The 19,498-nt window shown below is 38.8% G+C and overlaps 1 protein-coding gene across 17 annotated transcripts in view; it reads right to left on the reverse strand.

The window, feature by feature from the left end:
- LOC128733200 (afadin) overlaps nt 1–19,498 on the reverse strand; it is a 102,061-nt gene that overhangs the window by 54,258 nt on the left and 28,305 nt on the right. For 6 of the 17 annotated variants that reach the window (XM_053826884.1, XM_053826880.1, XM_053826883.1 and 3 more), the window contains 6 exons: nt 13,169–13,451; nt 12,993–13,101; nt 12,730–12,923; nt 12,360–12,510; nt 11,633–11,916; nt 11,434–11,515 (listed from right to left, as the gene is read on the reverse strand). In XM_053826884.1, coding sequence (XP_053682859.1) covers nt 11,434–11,515; nt 11,633–11,916; nt 12,360–12,510; nt 12,730–12,923; nt 12,993–13,101; nt 13,169–13,282 — 934 coding nt within the window. In that variant the 5' untranslated portion in view covers nt 13,283–13,451. Of the gene's footprint in view, nt 1–2,928; nt 4,292–11,433; nt 11,516–11,632; nt 11,917–12,359; nt 12,511–12,729; nt 12,924–12,992; nt 13,102–13,168; nt 13,452–19,498 lie in introns of those variants that run through there. The other 11 variants (XM_053826895.1, XM_053826896.1, XM_053826893.1 and 8 more) reach the window with 11 other exon arrangements.

Here is a 19,498-nt window from a genome sequence, read left to right on the forward strand (position 1 = left end):
GAGGGGGGGGGTCCCGTACAAATGAAATACAAATTTCCTCAAAACTCTACAACTAATCAAGCAAATGGAACCAAATTTGGAATATAGGGGTTTCAGAAGGCAAGAATTTTTTCTATGGTGAATTGAGACCCCTCCCCTCTTTAGGAGGGGGGGCTCCCATACAATAATATACAAATTTCCTCATAACTCGAGAACTAATCAAGCAAAAGGAACCAAAATTGGCATGTGGGGGTTTTTGGAGGGAAGATGTTTCTCTACGGTGTACTGAGACCCCTTCTTCTAAGAGGCGGGGGCTCCCATAGAAATGAAATACAAATTTCCTAATAACTCTACAACTAATCAAGCAAATAGAACCAAATTTGGCATGTGGGGGTTTTTGGAGGCATGAATTTATTTTGAATTAATTTATTTTATGATGGTTTGAGACCCCGCACCACTGTGGTAGGAAGATAAGGACTCTCATACAAATAAAACAGAAATTGGTCATTCATTACCATTTCAACCTTTATGATGCACACAAGTGATTTTTAAAAGAAATTTCTATGTCTCAAAGCTTGCAGGCGTTGTACTAATGAACCCCCATCCACGTATTTTTAAAGCCACCATTGCATTAAATAAAGAATTGAATCTGAATATTTCGCTCTTAACAGAGAAGAGCATTCATTCACTTAAACAATGGCACTCACAGGTTCTTATAAACATTCATATGCTTGAAATGCAGTTTACATTAGTCTTTGATATGATGATCTGATATAGTCCTACGTCACCCTTTCGTATAACCCTTAGGGCTGTATACCTTGTAGTTTTTCTCCTTAAAATTCAAAATATGCATGCAAATGGCAAAATAAAAACAACATTTTAACATATATAGGGTAACTATAGCCATTCTCTAAGGCTCTAAGACAAAACAAATGGGCCAAAAACTATAAAAAATTCTACCATATATATTTCTATACGCATTAGAGTAAGGAGGGGTAAAAGTGCGATGCGGGTAAAAGTGCGATTCAATGATTTATCGGTGCAGATTCTGAGTAAATTTTCTACATTAGCATGGATGGGTGACTACTTTGACAGCTTGAATCTAACGTAAACTTTGGTTGCTTACGAAGCATAGTTGCTGAGTTATGTGCAAATGTTATTTTAGGGCGGTTTTGATGTAATTTTTCGTTATACGGAAAATATGATATCAAGAGGACGATATTACTTGTTGAAAATTTGTAGCAGTGTTTTACATCACTCACATATCTGTTTTGAAAATACGGCGAAAATAATTTACAAATTATATTTCGCTTTTCCGCAATTTAATCTAACCCCGTCAAGCGCCTAGCGGGGTAAAAGTTCGTTTCACGGACGGGGCAAAAGTGCGATTCATGGACGAGACAAAAATGTATAGCTAATTATATACAGCTTTAGGCACTATATTACAGATACTAGAAATGAAAAATCTGCAGAAAACTGTGTGCTCTACAGATGTTGGCCGAAGAAAAACAATGTGTTTCCGCTGATGAAACAAAAAACAAACGTTTGGAAAAGTTTCGATCTAACGGAGGCTGCAACACACCAGCACAAAATAGAAAAGGTACAAATTGAGAATATTCCTTATCGAAACATAACGCAGATTGAAGATAATATGGTTTTGTTAGCTACTGCTGGGCTAATTTAATGGATTCTAGCTTCGAACTTTTGCCCCGCGGTATTCGCACTTTTGCCCCGCTAGTGGGGTAAAAGTGCGAATCTGCACTTGATCAGAAAAAAGAAGAATTTATTTTGCAAAACACTATTACCGCAGATGATTTATAGTTGAATGTGAAGACATTGAGTTACTGCATCACTATAAAAAATATTTTGTTGTTGTCCTTTATATCTCACGAAAATTGATGACAACTTCAAACATCGCACTTATGCCCCGCCCTACTCTATTTCATTAACAAGCCATTTGCAAAGAACAGTTAAAAAAATATATTCAAATCGATTTTCCTCAATATGCATCAATATCGATCCAGGCATGCCACTAACTTTTCATTCTCTCGCTATCCTTTAGTGTTCCAAGAGAGCAAGCAAGGAGCAAGGACTTATTCACCTTAGTTTTATAGCGGCTACAGCACGTAATCTTCGCAGAAAGAACAGTCACCAAAGATGGGTGGCAGCAACAGTCACCAAAGATGGGTGAATTAAGTAATAAAGGCACGATAAATTCATTAGGCAAATGTAAACATACAGTAGGAAAGAGAAATAATAGAAAAAGCAAACCATTGCTGGGGAGGGCTCAGATTACACTCACACATATCTTCAATCTGAAGTATTATTGATGATGTTGACGTCTTGTATTTAAAGGCAGGATGGTCAAGTCTACGACCATGCTCCTCCATCACTGTTCATAGACTGCAACGGCGAATTATGGCCTGTTGGATTATGAGTCTCCATCATTAAATACTATCGTTAGCTAATGAAGCTTGTTATATAATGGACACACTCACAGATTGCTAGCGTCTTGGAATCGCTAAGGGATGAACAACTAACACGATAATCTATTTTTTATGGAGAGCATCATACATAGTTACACATGAAATTATAAAGCTGTTGAAAAACCTTATCCACGAATAATTATCAAGGTTCCAATGTCTTCAAGTATACAAGATTCGGCAAATATAACATTCATTACTTAACAGAGGCATACTGTACCAGCAATGACGAAGAAAGTTGAGGCATTTTCTTTTTATATTTGTTTACCAAACAACACCACCCGGTGGCCCACAGTTACTGTGGATTTATAAATCACCCACCGTCGGTCACTCCGTGCATGAAAAGACGCAAAAACAGACGAGCGCTCATTGCATATGGCATAAAAGTATACTCGGAATACTAATAAACGAGTTGGACGCTATACACCAAATCAGATATAACAGAAGTAAGATGAAAGAAACTTACGGCGAATCCCCCAGTCCATCATATTGTCGAAGTCGAAAATATTAACAGCATGAGTGATTCAATCGCTGATGTATCCGACGTGGAATCGGCGTTTTCCTGTCCTTTATTCAACGAACCACTATTAATTAGTACGTTACCCCATATCGCTCGATTTGTTATAAATTATTGACAATTCGAATCGTTCTCCGCAGCACACTCACTTTTCTTTTTGTTGGTTTCCTAAGGTTACTATCATCCTTTGAATGTCGTTTTCTAATTCGAATGGAGCCATCACAGTGAACAAACTACATGCGTTTCAATACTCATATCTTTTTATGTGAAAAGCATAAATCAGCGCTAGTAAAATTCAAATATTAAAGTTTTCGCTACTATTGATAAATTAACCTCTGATAAATAAAAGCAGCCAAAAGCACTTGCATGACCTTATATAAATGTTTATATATTTCTGTTTGGATGTTTTCATCACCTGGCTCAGGTACTAGTTTTAATTATTTGCGTCCGATGTTGCCACTACCGTATCAACGTACTATTGCGCTCCTGGTAAAAACACTGACTAAGTATTTGTACATGTCACAAGTCACTCTTTTTTACAGGGAGCTGCGGTTTTCGTTGCTTTCTAAATGGAAAATTTCTCTGGTTCTGCTACCTAGCTTTCTCCAACACGAAATATAGTATACGTTCAAGAATGGGGTGGCCGCAAGGCCATGTGGCACTCGAATAAGGAGGAGGTTACTGGTATATAGACATAAACGATCCACGATGTCACTATGTCATGATGATATGTCACTATGTAATGTCTAGGTATGACGATTGAAACTATATTTCAAAATTATTCGTGTGTACGTTAAAGGTTAACTGCGAAGGAAATTAAAATGCTTGAATGAAATTTGCTTGCAAGATGGAGCACCACCCTGTTACCGTAACATCAATGTGTTAAAAGCTGATAGAATAATATTGAACTTATTGAACTTCGAGTGTCACTGATCTGCGAACTATATTGGGAATCTAAATTTTAATTCTATTTAGCTCGCACCACGGTACGTAAATACTTATGGATATTATTATCTACGATATCCTCTCGTTAATTTTTTTTCTAACAAACCCCTTTTCTTTTTGTTTGTTACAAGTAAAAGTGTTTACTTTCTTATCACATCTGAACTGAATGACACGTATCAAATCCTGAATATCACACGCGATTTTATCGATTTGTGAAAAAACTCTTTTATCTGACAAACAATGCAAACAATTATCTCCATAATCTGATAAAACCCTTAAGTGCACACAATACGAGCAACCAAAGATAGGCGCACCTACACCTAGAAGCACTTCCCGAGCGTATAAGGACACAGCGACCGGCAGCAATGGAAAAAGAAATCGTTCTAAAGCATCTGGCCGTTTCCACTTGACACCATAACCATCAGCTGCTTCTTCTCATTTAGAGAGACCGAAATGGTTGCTCCTCTCCAGTGAAAACAGTGAGCGAAAAACCGAAGATACTACAGTCACATGAAATGTTGAACTACAAACGACCAAGCGTCTTCATTTCATGTGGCTTTTCATAAAGCTTTTACTTGAGTGTGAATGCCATCTAACGGGATTTGTCTGTAACGTTTTGCTATTGAGCCGTGTCGTAGAAAAACCGGGAAGGTATTTTAGTCTTGACAAAAAGCTGCATATATTAAAATATTGTTATCGCGTGATTTTATTTTATTTTTTCTTTCAACAAGCTTTGATAACGCTTGAAATTACGATTAAAATGCGGCCCACGCTATGCCCGAAGGTACTTATTATTTAACTTTCATGCACCTCAGATTTTTCTTCACAGAATGTTAGTATTGTTCAAAACGATTAATTTAGAAAAGGTCTTAAAATATTCTATTTTGAGTTTTTTTGAAAAATTCATTTTCGGATTGATCAATCCGTACAAAACTTTGAGAAATTGAATGTGAGGTCGGAATGAGTAAGTAATTATACCAAATTTGGTTGAAATCGGAGGTGGCCGATTACAACGGGTGAGATCACTTGAGAGAAAATGACTCCTATGTAAACTTAAAAATTGAATTTTTCAAAAAACCCAAGATAGAATATTTCAGGATCTTTCTAAAATTAATCGTTTTGACCAATACTAACATCCTGTGAAGAAAAATCTGCGGTGCATGAAAGTTAAATAATAAGTGCCTTCGGACATAGCGTGCGGCCATCAGGTATACTGTATGCTGACCAACGACTGTTTACATAACGGAAACTAACCAATTATCGGAATATCGCACTGAATTCTGAAAAAAGCTGATCCACCAAAACAGTAGTTAATGATTTGGCAACGGCATTTAATAGTAAAGGTAGTTCTGTATTACTGATAGAAGTCTCTAAAGCGTTTGATACAATACAGCTCAACATTACAGACTTTGCACGAAACTACGAACGCAATTTTAATTTAAAGTTAGTGCAGTTAGTATACTCAGTTCATATGTGGCAGATTGGAAGCAAACTGTTTTTGTAAAACTGTAGGGTCGAACTCTATCGCAATTAGGCCATTGCAAATTATTTTTAATTATTTTTAATTCGTCCCCAGCCGTCCGATTTACCCACTGCCTTTGCAATTGGCTTTAAAAATTGTAAGCAAAAATTTGTTGGATATGAGTAAAACTTTTTTATGTAAAATCAATTATCTGTGTGCTATATAGCCTAAAGAGTAATTCCCAGTTGGCTTCAAGGTATCACGCTGGTCTTAACAAGCCCGTCGACGCTGGAATTGCCCTAGCCCCGCCTGTACTTTAACAGTTGACAGCGAAGCCTGTTTAACAAACAACAAACGGTCAAGTTTCGAAAACGGAGTGTAGCACCCAAGCTTTAGCTTTATTTTGCTTTGCTTTTCATATAGCCTAAAGAATTCGAAAAATAGGTAATGGAGTGTTATCGCTTCTAGCACGAAACATAAGTGAACAATGCAATGACCGAAATAATGACACTGGCACCATGAACAGAGGGGTGACGTGCGAAATTGATCGACTAGGTCAAAAATACTTTGATATTGAATCAAAATTCATCAAAAGTGGCCTACGATCGAGTTAAATGGAGGGGACTGCTTGAAACATCAAAAGCCTTGAGTATAACTGTCTTTAGACATTACCATTCTGATGTGGTCGGCCATAAAAATAAAAAAAAAATAACATTACCATTCTTTATCGACAGACTTCGCAGCCGGTTATTAGAGTACAAGACAATTACGGGGCTAGTGCAACGATCCTACTGACTCTAGCTGCGCCACCCAGCTGAGATATATGACGCAACGACTTGCTTGTTAGACCCGCATCGTACCTAGAAGCTAACGATAGGAGGTGGCGTTTTGTTAGTTGTTCGCACGGGTTGCAAGTCCCGCATGGTTTATCCTCCAGACAACTCGGCGGTAGAACAATTTTGAGTCGTGATTACCATTGTTGACGCAATACTCTATCGCTGCGTAGTATCCCCCCCCCCCCCCCCGATCAAGTATTGAGTAAACGACGAAAACACTCAACTGGGCTTTGTCGCTTTTAAAGCCTAGAGATAAAATTGTTATTTTTGGTGATTTCAGCTTAAGCATGATCTTTTGGTAGCGTAACTCCCACTGTTCTCTCTTTCCGATCGATTCTCGATCTTACATCAGCATGGTCACGCGAACACACATGTAGCACCGTTGGAATTAAAAGCGAGAATCATCAGCTGAATTACGCGTAGACTGTAGGGTTTCAGAAACTCCGTTACTTACTTTACTTTGATGTCCGACGATCCATATTAGCGAATCCTAGCCGAATGTATTAGTGATTTCCAGGATTCTCGGGTTTGGGCTGCCAGTCTCCCTGCACTCCTGCTGCGCGTGCACCAACGAATGCGTGGTCTACCTCGAACCCGACGACCTCGCCCAGGTTCTCTGTTGAACACTATTTTCACTGACCTTTCTTCTGACATGACATGTTGGGCTACATGTCCAGTCCATTGTAACCCCCGGCGCCTGATCAGCTTCACAATGTCATCATATTTATACACCTCGTGCAACTCGCCGTTTTCCATCTTGCCGCCAAGTATTGACAGCAAAATTTTTCGTTCAAATACACCAAGTATGCGCCGAGCTGCTTCTCTCAACGCCCATGACTTATGACCCTAGAGGTCCACCGGCAATATTAATGTTTTGTACATAGCTAATTTTGTACGCATCCGCAAACTTTGCGACTTTAGCTACGGAGTGCCTAAAAAGCCCTATTTGCAGCAGCAATACGTCTCTTTACATCTCGAGTGACGTTATTGTCGCATGTTACCAGAGTTCTCAAATATGTGAACTCGTCGACAACCTCATACCGTTCCATATCTATTTCCACCTCAGATCCAACACCATTCAGACTGTAACGTTTTGCTATTGAGCCGTTCAGGCTCTCCGCCCGCAACCATGTACTTCGTCTTGGCAGTGTTTATGATCAGTTCGATTCTCGCAAATTCTCTTTTGAAAGGCACAAATGCCTCTACAATAGCTATACGACCAGCACCAACAATGTCGATGTCATCCGCAAAGCCTGAGAGCATGTGCGATTTACTGATAATGGTTCCATTCCTTTGCACGCCTTCGTATCGCCCCTTCAAGTACTATATTAAACAGTAAATTAGAGAGTACATCGCCTTGTTTCAGTCCGTCTAACGTCACGAATGCATCTAATATTTCACCAGGTAATCTGACGCTTGATTTTGATTTGTCTAGCGTTGTACGGCAGTTTCATTAGCTAGGTTGGAAAGCCGTGTTCGAGCATTATCTGCATAATTCATTTCTTTTCACTGAATCGTACGCTGCCTTAAAATCCACAAACAGATGGTGCGTCCGCAAGTTGTTTTCCCGAAATTTGTCAAGGAATTGACGCAAGGTGAATATTTGATCCGTAATCGATCTTCCTTCTCGAAAACCACACTGGTAATTGCCGACAAAGGATTCTGAAAACGATCTCAATCTATTGAACAGAATACGGGAGAGTACCTTATGGGCGGAATTTAGAAGTGTTATGCCCCGATAGTTACTACAATCGAGTCGGTGTCCCTTCTTATATATCGAGGAAATGAGATCATTAAGCCAGTTTGAAAACATTTCTTCTTCCATCCAGATTTTTAGCCGGAATTCCGTCCTTTCCAGCAGCCTTTCCGTTTTTAAGCTCTTTTATCACTTTTTTAGTTTCAACCAGCGTGGGTGGCTTTGCAGCTTTTTCCTCAATTTTATTCTGTGTCTGACGGTTTCTCCATTACATGTACCGTTTAGAAATTCTTCATAGTGGTCTTTCCACCTAGTAGCTACCATTGCCTCGTCAGTCAACAGGTTTCCATCCTTGTCGTGCACATCACTGGCAGCGGGATGCTCGTATTCGCCATACTGTTGACTATTTCATAAAAATTCCTCGTGTCTTTCCTGGCAAAACAACCTTTTGCCTCACTGCACCTGCTCCTGGTACTCACGCTTACGACGCCGATGGGTTCTTTTCTCTGCTGCTCGTAGCTCTTTGTATCGTTTCCTGTTTTGACGTGTAGCCGCAGTGAGCATGACTCCTAACCACTCCATGCGACTCCTTCTCTGCTCATCTGTCGCTCTTTGTCACTCATCATCAAACCAGCCATTTCTTGGCCGGCTTGTTCCGATGCCCAGTCGCCGCCGCCTCGCATCCAAAGTGTCCACAATCATTTGTTGTTCAATTTTCTCATCAAGTTTCTGGGCATATTCTGTGGCCACGCCCTAAGCCGATAGTCGCTGGATGTTCAGCCACATACTTCTATGTCTTCTGGAACTTGTTGCGCTTGACAGCCTATTGCGAATCCTACATACCACCAGGTAATGATCAGAGTCGATATTGGGCCCTCTGAAGGACCTGACATCTATGACGTCAGAAAAGTGGCGGTCATCAATCAAGACATGGTCGATTTGGGAGCGCATTTCATTCGGATGTCTCCAGGTGTGGTTTCAAATATTTCGGCGTGCAAAATAGGTGCTACAAATTGCCATACTTCTGACTGCAGCGAAGTTTATCAAGCTCAGGCCATTATCATTGGTCCTCGAGTGAAAGCTCTCTTTACCAAGGATTGGACGGAAAAACTTTTCCCATCCGACCTGTGCATTCGTATCCCCATTAATGATTTTGATGCCATGTTTTGGGCACTCGCCATATGTTTTATCAAGGGATTCATAAAACGATTCCTTCACATCAGCGGGTTAGTCGTTCGTTGGAGCATATGTACTGATCAAGCTATAGTTGAAGAAATTGAACTTCAACAGGCAGACACGGTCACTCACAGGCTTCCATCGAATGACTCGTTTCTTCTGCTTGCCCAGTACCATAAACTCAACGCCTGCCTGTCTCTGTACTTTCGCCGCCACTGTAGTAGATATGGTACATGAACGAGGCTTCAGCTGTTAGACCCGCTGCTCGGAATTCTCGTTCTCCTGAGTCTCGCTATCTTACTTTTTGGATTCTCTCGGCTTCCATGTTGTTTGTTCACAAAATACAATCGTTTTGCGGAATGTCAAAAATACATAGGTGAAGCTAACAAAATTTCCGACATGTGGGCGTCAAGAACTTCCAAATCCGTCCACCAAGAGCGCCACAATATGAGCAAAAAATTGTTCCAATTCTAAATGAAGCAAGCTTTATATATCGACACCAACTTTTCAAAAGGGCCAATCTGCAAAATGTAAATAAACCGAGTGAGGGTTATTTTCTGCTGGACTAGCATAGGAAAAGCACATTAAAACTTACCAAATCCACAACTTAGCAAAGCAAATCAAAGCAAAGCCTAGGTGCTATATTCCGTTATCGAAACTTGACCTTCTGTTTTTTATACGACAGACTTCGCAGCCAGCTGTTAGAATTCAGGACAATTTCAGGGCCAGTTACAACGATCCTATTGACTCTAACAGCCTCTCTCAGTCAAGATTCGAACATATGACGACTGGCTTATTAGGCCAGCGTCATACCTCGAAAATCAACTGGGAGGCAATCCATAACTTATCAAATCCAAAAGTTGAAGGAAAAACCAGAAAAATATTTGCTCGAAAAGTTTTCAATAAAAAAATTTTCACCATTTTTTGTGACCCGCTCGGCTCACAAAGAAAATATGCAGCTAGTTTCTTCTACATTCATTTAAAAATTATAGTTTCTTTACATTCATTTAAAAATTATCGAATTTTCTCATCCTGCAGCTAGTCTCAACCTTCAGCAGGTTCCCCTACATTTCGTTGAATTTATCCCCAAACAGTCTACAACTACCAACTTGAATTTTTTGGATATAAAAATAGTGATTATTATGCTGTTGGGAGCTTGGCGCGTAGTTGCTTTCTACGAAACAGTTCCTTGCTGGCGGTACGTGCCGGGAACCAGCAGTGTTTGATTTCAACGATGATTTTGAGACTTTAGGTCAATACATAAATTGTTACGTAGGGAATTTTGAAAATTTTAAAAATTATCAAAATGGCGGCAATTTTTTCAAAAACAAAGAATTTGTTATCAGAAATCGCCAGTTAAGAGCTCATAAACAATCGTAAAACTGAGATCTGAGTTATTAAAAAACGGTTAGGTAATAATTTAGATAATTAATTGAATCTAAATTTTAACCGTACGTGAGATACACGTACCGTCAGCTGAAGAAACGTGGTTTCGGGAAAACGCGTTTAAAGTTTCGTACAACGATGCACTGTAATTAATGAAGTAAATTGTAAATTGCAGTACCTAACTTTTCAACGATATCAGATAGCGAAAAATCCACGATATATTTGCAGGTATAAGCCTCCCGAAAATGCAAACATAAAAAATTTGATTTTTTCGACTTTCCAGAGTACGATTGCTTTAACATTTATCAATCCGCGACTACAAGAGAAACTGTCTATTGAACATGATGAACTGAAACCTGCATGGTGAATAAATAGGAGATTCCTTTGTTAAATAATAAATTTTATAGTGTAAAGATGATGAAGGATGTAATAGCCTGTTCATTTTGCACGGAGCAAAATTTGCATTACAGCACGCCTGATTCTATTCGTGTAAATCTGGTCGTATCTGATTCATGGTTAATCAGGAAGTAAACCACTGTTTGTTAAATTTTTGGTTCACGCCAATGATGAAAATGTTTCTGGTGGTGTTTAGATTATAGTCACTTTAATCAGTGACAAATGACCCAAAATTTGTGACTTCTGCGGGGTTGGGATTTGAACCCGGGTCCTCGGCGTGAATGCTAATCACTACGCCGGGACTGACCCCTGAAAATGTTTTCAAAACTCGCAAAATATGCATTAAAAGCACAATTTGTCGCGAATATGTTTAATTCAACCGTTTAATTGAAAAAAAAAAACAGAAAGAAAAAAAAAACGCGAAAATGCACAAATTATGAATTAAGCTAATGTTTGAAAAACAATCAACAAACAAAAATAAATATGCCATATAAATACAACCAGTAACGAAACGTTACTCAAGGTAGCGAGATCCTTAAAATAAACATTCGACCTACCTCGGGATGTCGGATGGTTCATCAATATCGACAAAGGGCATTCATCATCGTCCAGAATATATTCCGACCCATCGCTGTTCACCTACAAACAAAAAAAATTAGTTTACAGTGAACTGAGAAGTAAATTGATTTTAAATCCGATTTAACATTGACGTGCTGACATAAGTCATAGCCTCTTCGTGTACGGTTCGAAACTTACCTGTACCAAACAGTAATGCAGCGGGTCTACCTTATCCATGCCGTACTTTGAGAGCATCTCTCGAACTACGGCTTGAGCACAGTCCCGTATCGAGAGCAGCAAAGTTTTATAAGGCACATCGCGACATAGACTTTCACCGTAAATTTTTAGCGTCCCGCCGGTGTCGGGACCTCCATCACGTGACCGAAACTGCTGCAACTTTTTCTCGAGTTTCTGTTGCCTTCGACGGCGCATCACCGCCTCCGGATTCGAGATAGACCGGGTGAATGACGTTTCAGGCAATTCTAAAAAAATAATAATGCTGCATTATTCTCTTATAGCAAGACGATGTCGGAAGTGTAGACCATGATTAAAGGCCACAGAGAAAAAGTTGTTACGAATGATAAACGTTTGAACCGTTTACACTACTAATGAGGTTTAACATTTTAACTATGTATACAAATTGTAGAAATTGTATTTCCAGTAATAACTCCCATCAAACTTACGAAACGCAAGCTTAAGATATCAGAAAAGAAGATAAACAAAAAACCAATACTTGATTTATTCTTTTGGCATTGACATGTATCTTTAGTTACGTTTACTGAAAATCAAACAAGTGTCACGATAGACCTAAGTATTTAAGCATTCTTTGCAATGTGGCGGAATTTGCAAAAAATTGCTTTATTGTTCTGTAATTTACAAACGTTCATTGATAACGTCTGTTATGATAGTGGTACAAGGCACTCACCTGTATAAAGTTTTTCGGCAACATGATTCTCTGAACCTGGACCTCCACTTGACTGCAATTTGGAAAGTTTTTCCCTCTTCTTTTGTTCTTTCTTTTCCCGCTTCGAGAGCTTCCGTTTGAAGCTAGGCTGATCGGTAATGCTATCGAGAGTCTGTTTGGGAAAATGAAAAATTGCGATAAAACTTTAGTAAACATTACGTTGTTACAGAAATGACAAAGTTTCCATATCGCTGTCGTTTAAATCAAAACTTAAACGACGAATTACTATTGATGTGAATGAGACATCTATGGTAATATGCCTTTCATATCGCCTCTGTAGTTCACATTTTCTGTAGAAGCATTAACAAACATTTCTAATGAATAAACTTACATTTGTTTTTTGAGCGCAATTCTTCAGCAAAAAGCGTCCTTCCCGGTCATCATTGTGCCAATTGAGCTGAACCAGCAGGGGTTTCTCATCGGGATTCAACTTGCGCTCTTCGCCGTTTGCATGTACTACATAAAGCGCATAGTTTGGCAGGGATAGCATCCGCATATCAGGACGAAACTTTTCTATCAAGGTCTCTGTAGTAATAGAAATTAATACGAATATAATTCAGCAAACATGCTTCGCAATTATTCTAAACCACTCACCGATAACATCGGATACAGTTGCATCAGAAGCCACACGAATACATTTGGTTGCTACCTTTTGTCCTTCATCTTGAAAGTAAAACCGCATTACGCCATGGAATTCCAAGTTCTGCAAAAAATTAACATATTACCTATTTTATCTAAATTTGTCCGCCACCTACTACAGCAGCTCTTACCTCGTTCGGCTCTGATAGAGCAAAAATATCCAGTCGCACCGTATTCCATTGCTGGATTACAGAACGGAGCGTTTCTCGGTCTAACATTCGTTTTTCATTCATTGACATTATCATAGAAGGATGCGGCTTTAGTCCGAAGGAACGGCAACGGGTTGCGGCACAAGGCTTGATCTACGCCCAGGGATGCTGGATGGCGCGAGACATTTGTATGACAATGGATGACAGAGTCTTTAAACGGATCTAATTAGTACACAACTTCTCGACCGGTCGTTTCTTAAAATATCTGAAAACAAAACGAAAACATAAAATGTTTAAGAAAACGTGATGAGTTGTTTTTTAATATTTGTTTTACAATTATGCTGCCCATATAAAGAGAAAGATATCTTTTCATTCCCAAAAATAATGTTTTCTAAAAATTATATTTGCTACCATAACCAAACATAATGACCGGTTCTCCTTGCACTTTTCTTGCATTTTTTCTGGATAGCACAGCATTCTCTAATGTGGTTTGGCGATCACGTATTTATATATTGCAAATACAATAAGGCCATTGCAAATTATTTTTAAAACTTTTTTCCCGCCTTTGGAAATTGGGGGGAAAAATAATTGGTAGGATATGAGTTAATTTTTTTCTATAAAATCAATTGTCTGTGAGCTCTACACCTTGAAAAAACTCGAAAAATGAGTTTACCAGTTTAGTTAACGCTTCTAGCATGAAACCGAAGTTAAAATTCGACCAATGGAATTTCCGAAATTCGTTTAAATCATTTTTATTTCGTTTTTTCGTAAATTTTTGAATGGAAAATAATAATGTATATATTAAAAGCAAGAATAGATTTGGTTTTCACGTTTAAACTTTTAGTGAAAATGCTGAAAACCCTTTTTTTTGCTCGATTAAAAAAATCTCTTTGTTTTTCTTTCGCCTCCCCCTTCAGTGGCCCGCCACCGGAAGGACAAAATTTTATAAAATATTTGTAATGGCCTAATTGTACAAAAATACAAGACCATATTTTTTGCAATCCCTTAGCAAATGCTTGTATTCAAAAAGCATAAATAGCTAAGATTGAATTCGGAAAAATCAGAGTACTGTATATTTTAAAGTATGTAGGTAGCTTCAATCAATTGAACACTCAAGCAATCGGAAGTCATGAGTTCTCGTACTGCCATATTGTCAAATAAAATTAATGAAGAGAGAAAAACAACGACGTTCGTAATAACTGAAATGAACTAGGTATGTATTACATCGTATGAAATAGCTCGCTAGCTCATGAAGATAATTTCTTCAATTATTTCTACTTCACCTGACGACTCTTAGTACCTACGATGCGTCATTAATTTGATACACTCTTTATGAACGACCATTAGGTTACGATACATTACGACTGCAATAATAGAAATTTACTGGTTGACACTGAAGTCTACTGCTACTGGGGATAAAAATCAAGTTCCTCCTTATGTTTGATGTTTTGCACTGATTTTAAATGCACATGTAAAAGCTTTCAAGCATATATAGACGAAGAACTACTGGCAACTGAATATGAAATACGTATTATATTTTAGTCAAAAGATGAACATTTATAATCAATAGCACGAATGAAAGTAAAACTTCTTCAATGTATCACAAATAACAAGACTTAATAATTATAATTATGTATTTCCATGTTATTATCATGTTATTATCATGTATCTCAGACCTCATTTTATTAAATAGGTTAGGCTCGCTATAATAAGTGCCATATTTAGGTCATTGCAATTCCAATTTACTTTCAAAGTTTTTTTTGTTTTAAACTTGTTATTTAAAATTAATTGTCAGTGGGCTCTATAACCGAAAAATGAGTGTACGGAGTGTCAACTCTTCTAGCACGGAACAGAAGTGGAGGATCGCGCAATGCGATGATCGAAAGGCGTCCAAAAAAATTTCTTTCGATTTTGTCTCTCCTTTGGTACGTTTTCGTACGGAAAACAACCTATAACCTACAACAATAACAATAACCTAAATAATTTTTTTTTGGAAACGATGGTTCTACAATTGATGAAGGGACGGTAGGGGAAAGAAATGAAAATTTTTGGTGAAGGAGGGGAAGATCGGAAAGGAAGGGGGGGGGGTATTGGTAGCTACGCTTGACAAGTAGTCATTTTGACTCCTACCTTTTGTCCAATGCTGGAAGGTGCATGAGTCGAACCAAGCTGATCTGCCAATCTGAGATTATAACCGGATTCGAACCCACAACACCCGCCAGGGCATGTGGTTCGCTGGTACTTGTACCTTTGAACCATAGAGGCGCTGGACAAAAGGAGACTGCAAAATCCACTTATCCAGAATGCGACACGTTTGGTTGGGTAACCGAGATTCGAACATGCGACGACTGGCTTGTTAGACCACCATCGTACCTCGAAGCTAAGTGGGCGGTATGATCTAGATACATACATAGTTTTTTTTCATTCATTGTATCGGTTGTAATGATTAGATAAGCACTTTTCCACATTCGCATATGTTTGCCAAATCATAACTTTCCTGCCGAACTTTTCGGTGTAAACGGCCTTTACTAATCCAGGAATCTTTCACCTTCGGTAAAGTATAAAACTGCGGTCTCGGTAGAGTTTTATATACCAGTTTTATATAGGTTGCGCATCCATATAATACACCCTGATTTCTTGCTCAGTAGTTTCTCGTATATCTTCCGAGGTTTTACAAATTTGGCCTGCTTGGACACAGTCCCGCGATACGGGACACTATCCCTATTATGCAGATCGGTTCCTGTTTCGTTAAATTCCTGGCATTCTAGTGGAAAATGAAGTACTCTTCTAACAACTATTTTACAAGGTATTTGCCAAAAAATTGGTGAAACAGGAGGCGATACACAGGGTAAAAATGGGTGCTAATTGTGTCCTCTAACGCTGGAATGTGTCCTTGGTGCTTCGTTTTGGTAGCATCTGCTTTCGACGTGTCTACAAACCCATTCTCTTTTTGACACGCATATCGTTAGTCCCTGAGTTAACGTATGCATTGAAAAAAATTGACCTATTTTGGATGGTGATGAAAAAAAACTAAGACAGTTAATTGAGTTTGATAAATTTTCCATGGCAAGTATATATTCGCTCACTTCCAAAAATCTACGCCCTTGCGAGCGACCTTCCAGCAGTTAACCGGAACATTCGCGATGGCGGACGAAAACATGCGTGTAGGAATATTTTCGAGTTCTTTCTTCGTTTTATTTATCGATTTCTCCTCAGTTCACGCGACAAAATTGTTGGAGTAGATCCTACGCGTCAGGTTTGTTCAAAAATTCTTGATGGGGCGCAGTTGGGTGACGTTGAGCGGGTTCGTCGGCTTCGATTATCAGCCGCTCCATCTCCTCCAATGATTGCTTCGAGTAGTGGGCCGACGTCAGATACGACCAGAATACCGCGTCTTCGCCCTTATGGTATTTCTTGATGAACAACGCAACTTCCGGCAACTTCGTACTATAAATTTCCCCGTTCACGGCCAGTCCGGAGCGAAAGAAGAGCGGCTTTAGTATCCCCTTCTTGGGGAACTTGGTGTGTGAAATGTACTTCACCTCGGAGCTCACTTCCTTCGTGGGAAGAGTAAAATACGTGCCCTGCCAGTCGTTGCCATCCAGGGTGAGATGGGACTCGTCGTCCATCACCACCGCCACGTCGCAATTCGCCGGGAAAATCGTCTTGGCCATCTTATTCAGTCGCTGCCGCTGCGTCATTGCCTGCAGCTCCGAGTCCAATGGACGGGGCTGCCACTTCCTGACATGTATGTCCATGTTCGCCAGGAACTTTTTCACTGTTTGGCCGGTTGCACCGACTTCCCGGTCAAGCGCACGTAGCGATGTAGCCATTTTTTCCTCGATTTCCCTCTTCAGCATCTTTTGGAGCTTTTTGTCGCTCAGGGTCGTCGGCCGTCCGGAACTGGGCTTTCTTTCGATGCTCTGATTGTTGTCCAATAGTTCCAAGATGTTGTAGATGCCGGAACGGGCGTAACGGTCGTCCACAAAGTGCCGCACGATGTCCGTTTTCGACGCGGCGGGGTATCGTTCTTTGAATGCGCGTTCAATGGAGTAGCTTCACTGTTTGTGTTTCCGTCATCACGGTTAGAGTTCGACTGATACAGCTGTAAATTTGTTTTGCAAGCAAGCTAATATAATTACCTTCATGGGAAAATTTATCAAACTGAATAAGCTGCCTTAGTTTTTTTCATCACCATCCGAAAAAAGTCCATTTTGTTAATGCATACGTTAGGTACCTAGTTTTTTTTGACACATTTCGTTCTGATGCTGAAGGATACCACTTCTAGTAATAATATCTTATCTTCCTATACAAGTAGGGGAGAGACGTCTAGAGTGACACTTTTTTCCAAAAATTTAAAAAAAAATCATGATAGCTACCAGTGAGCTTTTCAATCTATTTGAAAGGTGTATCCTTCTAGTTGTTTGAAAAAAAGTTTCAATCGTTTTGGTTATAAGTTAAAGTAGTTATAAGCACCAATGTGAAGGTGCAATTTTGTCTCACTGTTCACCAATAGGTGGGAAGAGTGAGATAACGAGTATTGCTTCCTGAGACACCTATTTTAAATCTATTTAAACCATATTTTTGGGTGATATAGAATAGTTTAGAGGTCGTGCTGTTTATTGTGTCTATAAAGCATGCATTATTGTTGGGTATCATTGAAAATTTCGATTATTTTCAAATATACATTTATACTCATATAAAGGACAAATCCTGGACAGCTGACTTTTAACTTACTCTTCAGAATTTGATTCCAGTCAATCCCTATGGATAAATTTGCAAACTCAAACTCTGCAAACTCAAAAAAAAAATTCAAAAAATTTGCATGGCGAAAGCTATGTCTCAGTGTCACCCACGTCTCTGTGTCTCACCGTTGCCTACAGGAATGTTTTATGGAATATAATGAACTAGTGGAGTTAGCAAACAATTCGGTTGTCATATTCTTATTACTATGTGATGCCATGCAGTTATTTTATTTTAAATTTAATATGTATTTTGTTATTGAAAATCAGTTGAAAATGATTGCAGAAGAATTTACTTTGACCCCTAATCTTTATTGAAAAATATATTAAAATATCAATTAATTTTTCCTAGACTATGCGATGTAGGTTCACAAACTTCACTTTCCATGATAATATCATGGAACTTGAATGTTTTATCACGTAGCTATTCCCGTTGACTCATTGTTCCTGTTGTCTCACTGTTGATTACTCTCCCCTACACATATCCAACGCGGTTTAAACGCCACCGCCGCTCACGCCTTCGTCCTTAACTAGTTTTGTGGTCGAAAGACGACTGACGGTGTTTCATGCGAGCACAATCCATTTTCTTTGCTCAGGAGAAAGGCCACTCATTTTCAAACTTCTGTTTGAAAAGTTTCATTTGGATATAATTAACAGGACCCCGCCGAAATTTTGTTGAATACTGCACGATACATGAAATGGCGATTATTTTTTAGTGTATAGGGGGGAGTCATGATGGCCGGACAGGCTTCTATGCCCGGACACTGATGATTTCTTAAAAACAAAAAATGATAAAAATGTTTGGGAAGAATGAAATTATAGTGCTTTAAAGGTTTTATTTTAGGCCTATTTTTTCCAAACAATTTTATCATTTCTTGTTTTTGATAAATCGCTAGTGTCCGGGCATAGAGGCCTGTCCGACCATACAAAACTTCCCCCTACATGATCATCGAAACAGTCCATACCATTTGTTTTAAGCATCCGGAAAAAGAATATTATCATTTTCAATGTCTGAAATAAAACAACCAACAAAACATTTGATAAATTTGCTTACGCATCTTGTTTGGAGTAGAATAGACCGTCATAAAAACATGTGATTCAGTCACTAACTTAGCTTTCGCCAGAACATTCTCGAGTTCTTTGAATTGTGAGGTAATTATGATGCGCAAATTTGGTTCGGCTGAAATAGATATCAATACGCCGTCCCTTCAAATTGCAACGTTAAAAAAAAATTGGTAGCTCTTATTGTTTATATAAACTGTACATATGTTATCCAAAAACTATTTTAACAGTGAGTATACACTTTCAACTCAGTTGCAAAAATCATCAAGAAAAGGAAACATGTTTAGCGCATATACCAGACGCATTAGGTAAAGTTCTGATTGCCTTTTAAAATGTTCATGCTGTATCCAAACAAAAATGTACTGTCAAATACACACTTATAAAGTGGGAGTGTTTTGGTCTTGCCTTTTAACCCAATTCCATTCAACCATCCAAGCTGGTGAGCTACACATTTTCGCTCTCACTGCAATTATTGTTATTATCTTTGTTTGCCTGTAACTCAATATGC

The sequence above is a fragment of the Sabethes cyaneus genome, chromosome 1 (assembly GCF_943734655.1).
Source record: "Sabethes cyaneus chromosome 1, idSabCyanKW18_F2, whole genome shotgun sequence".
Lineage (NCBI taxonomy): Eukaryota > Metazoa > Arthropoda > Insecta > Diptera > Culicidae > Sabethes > Sabethes cyaneus.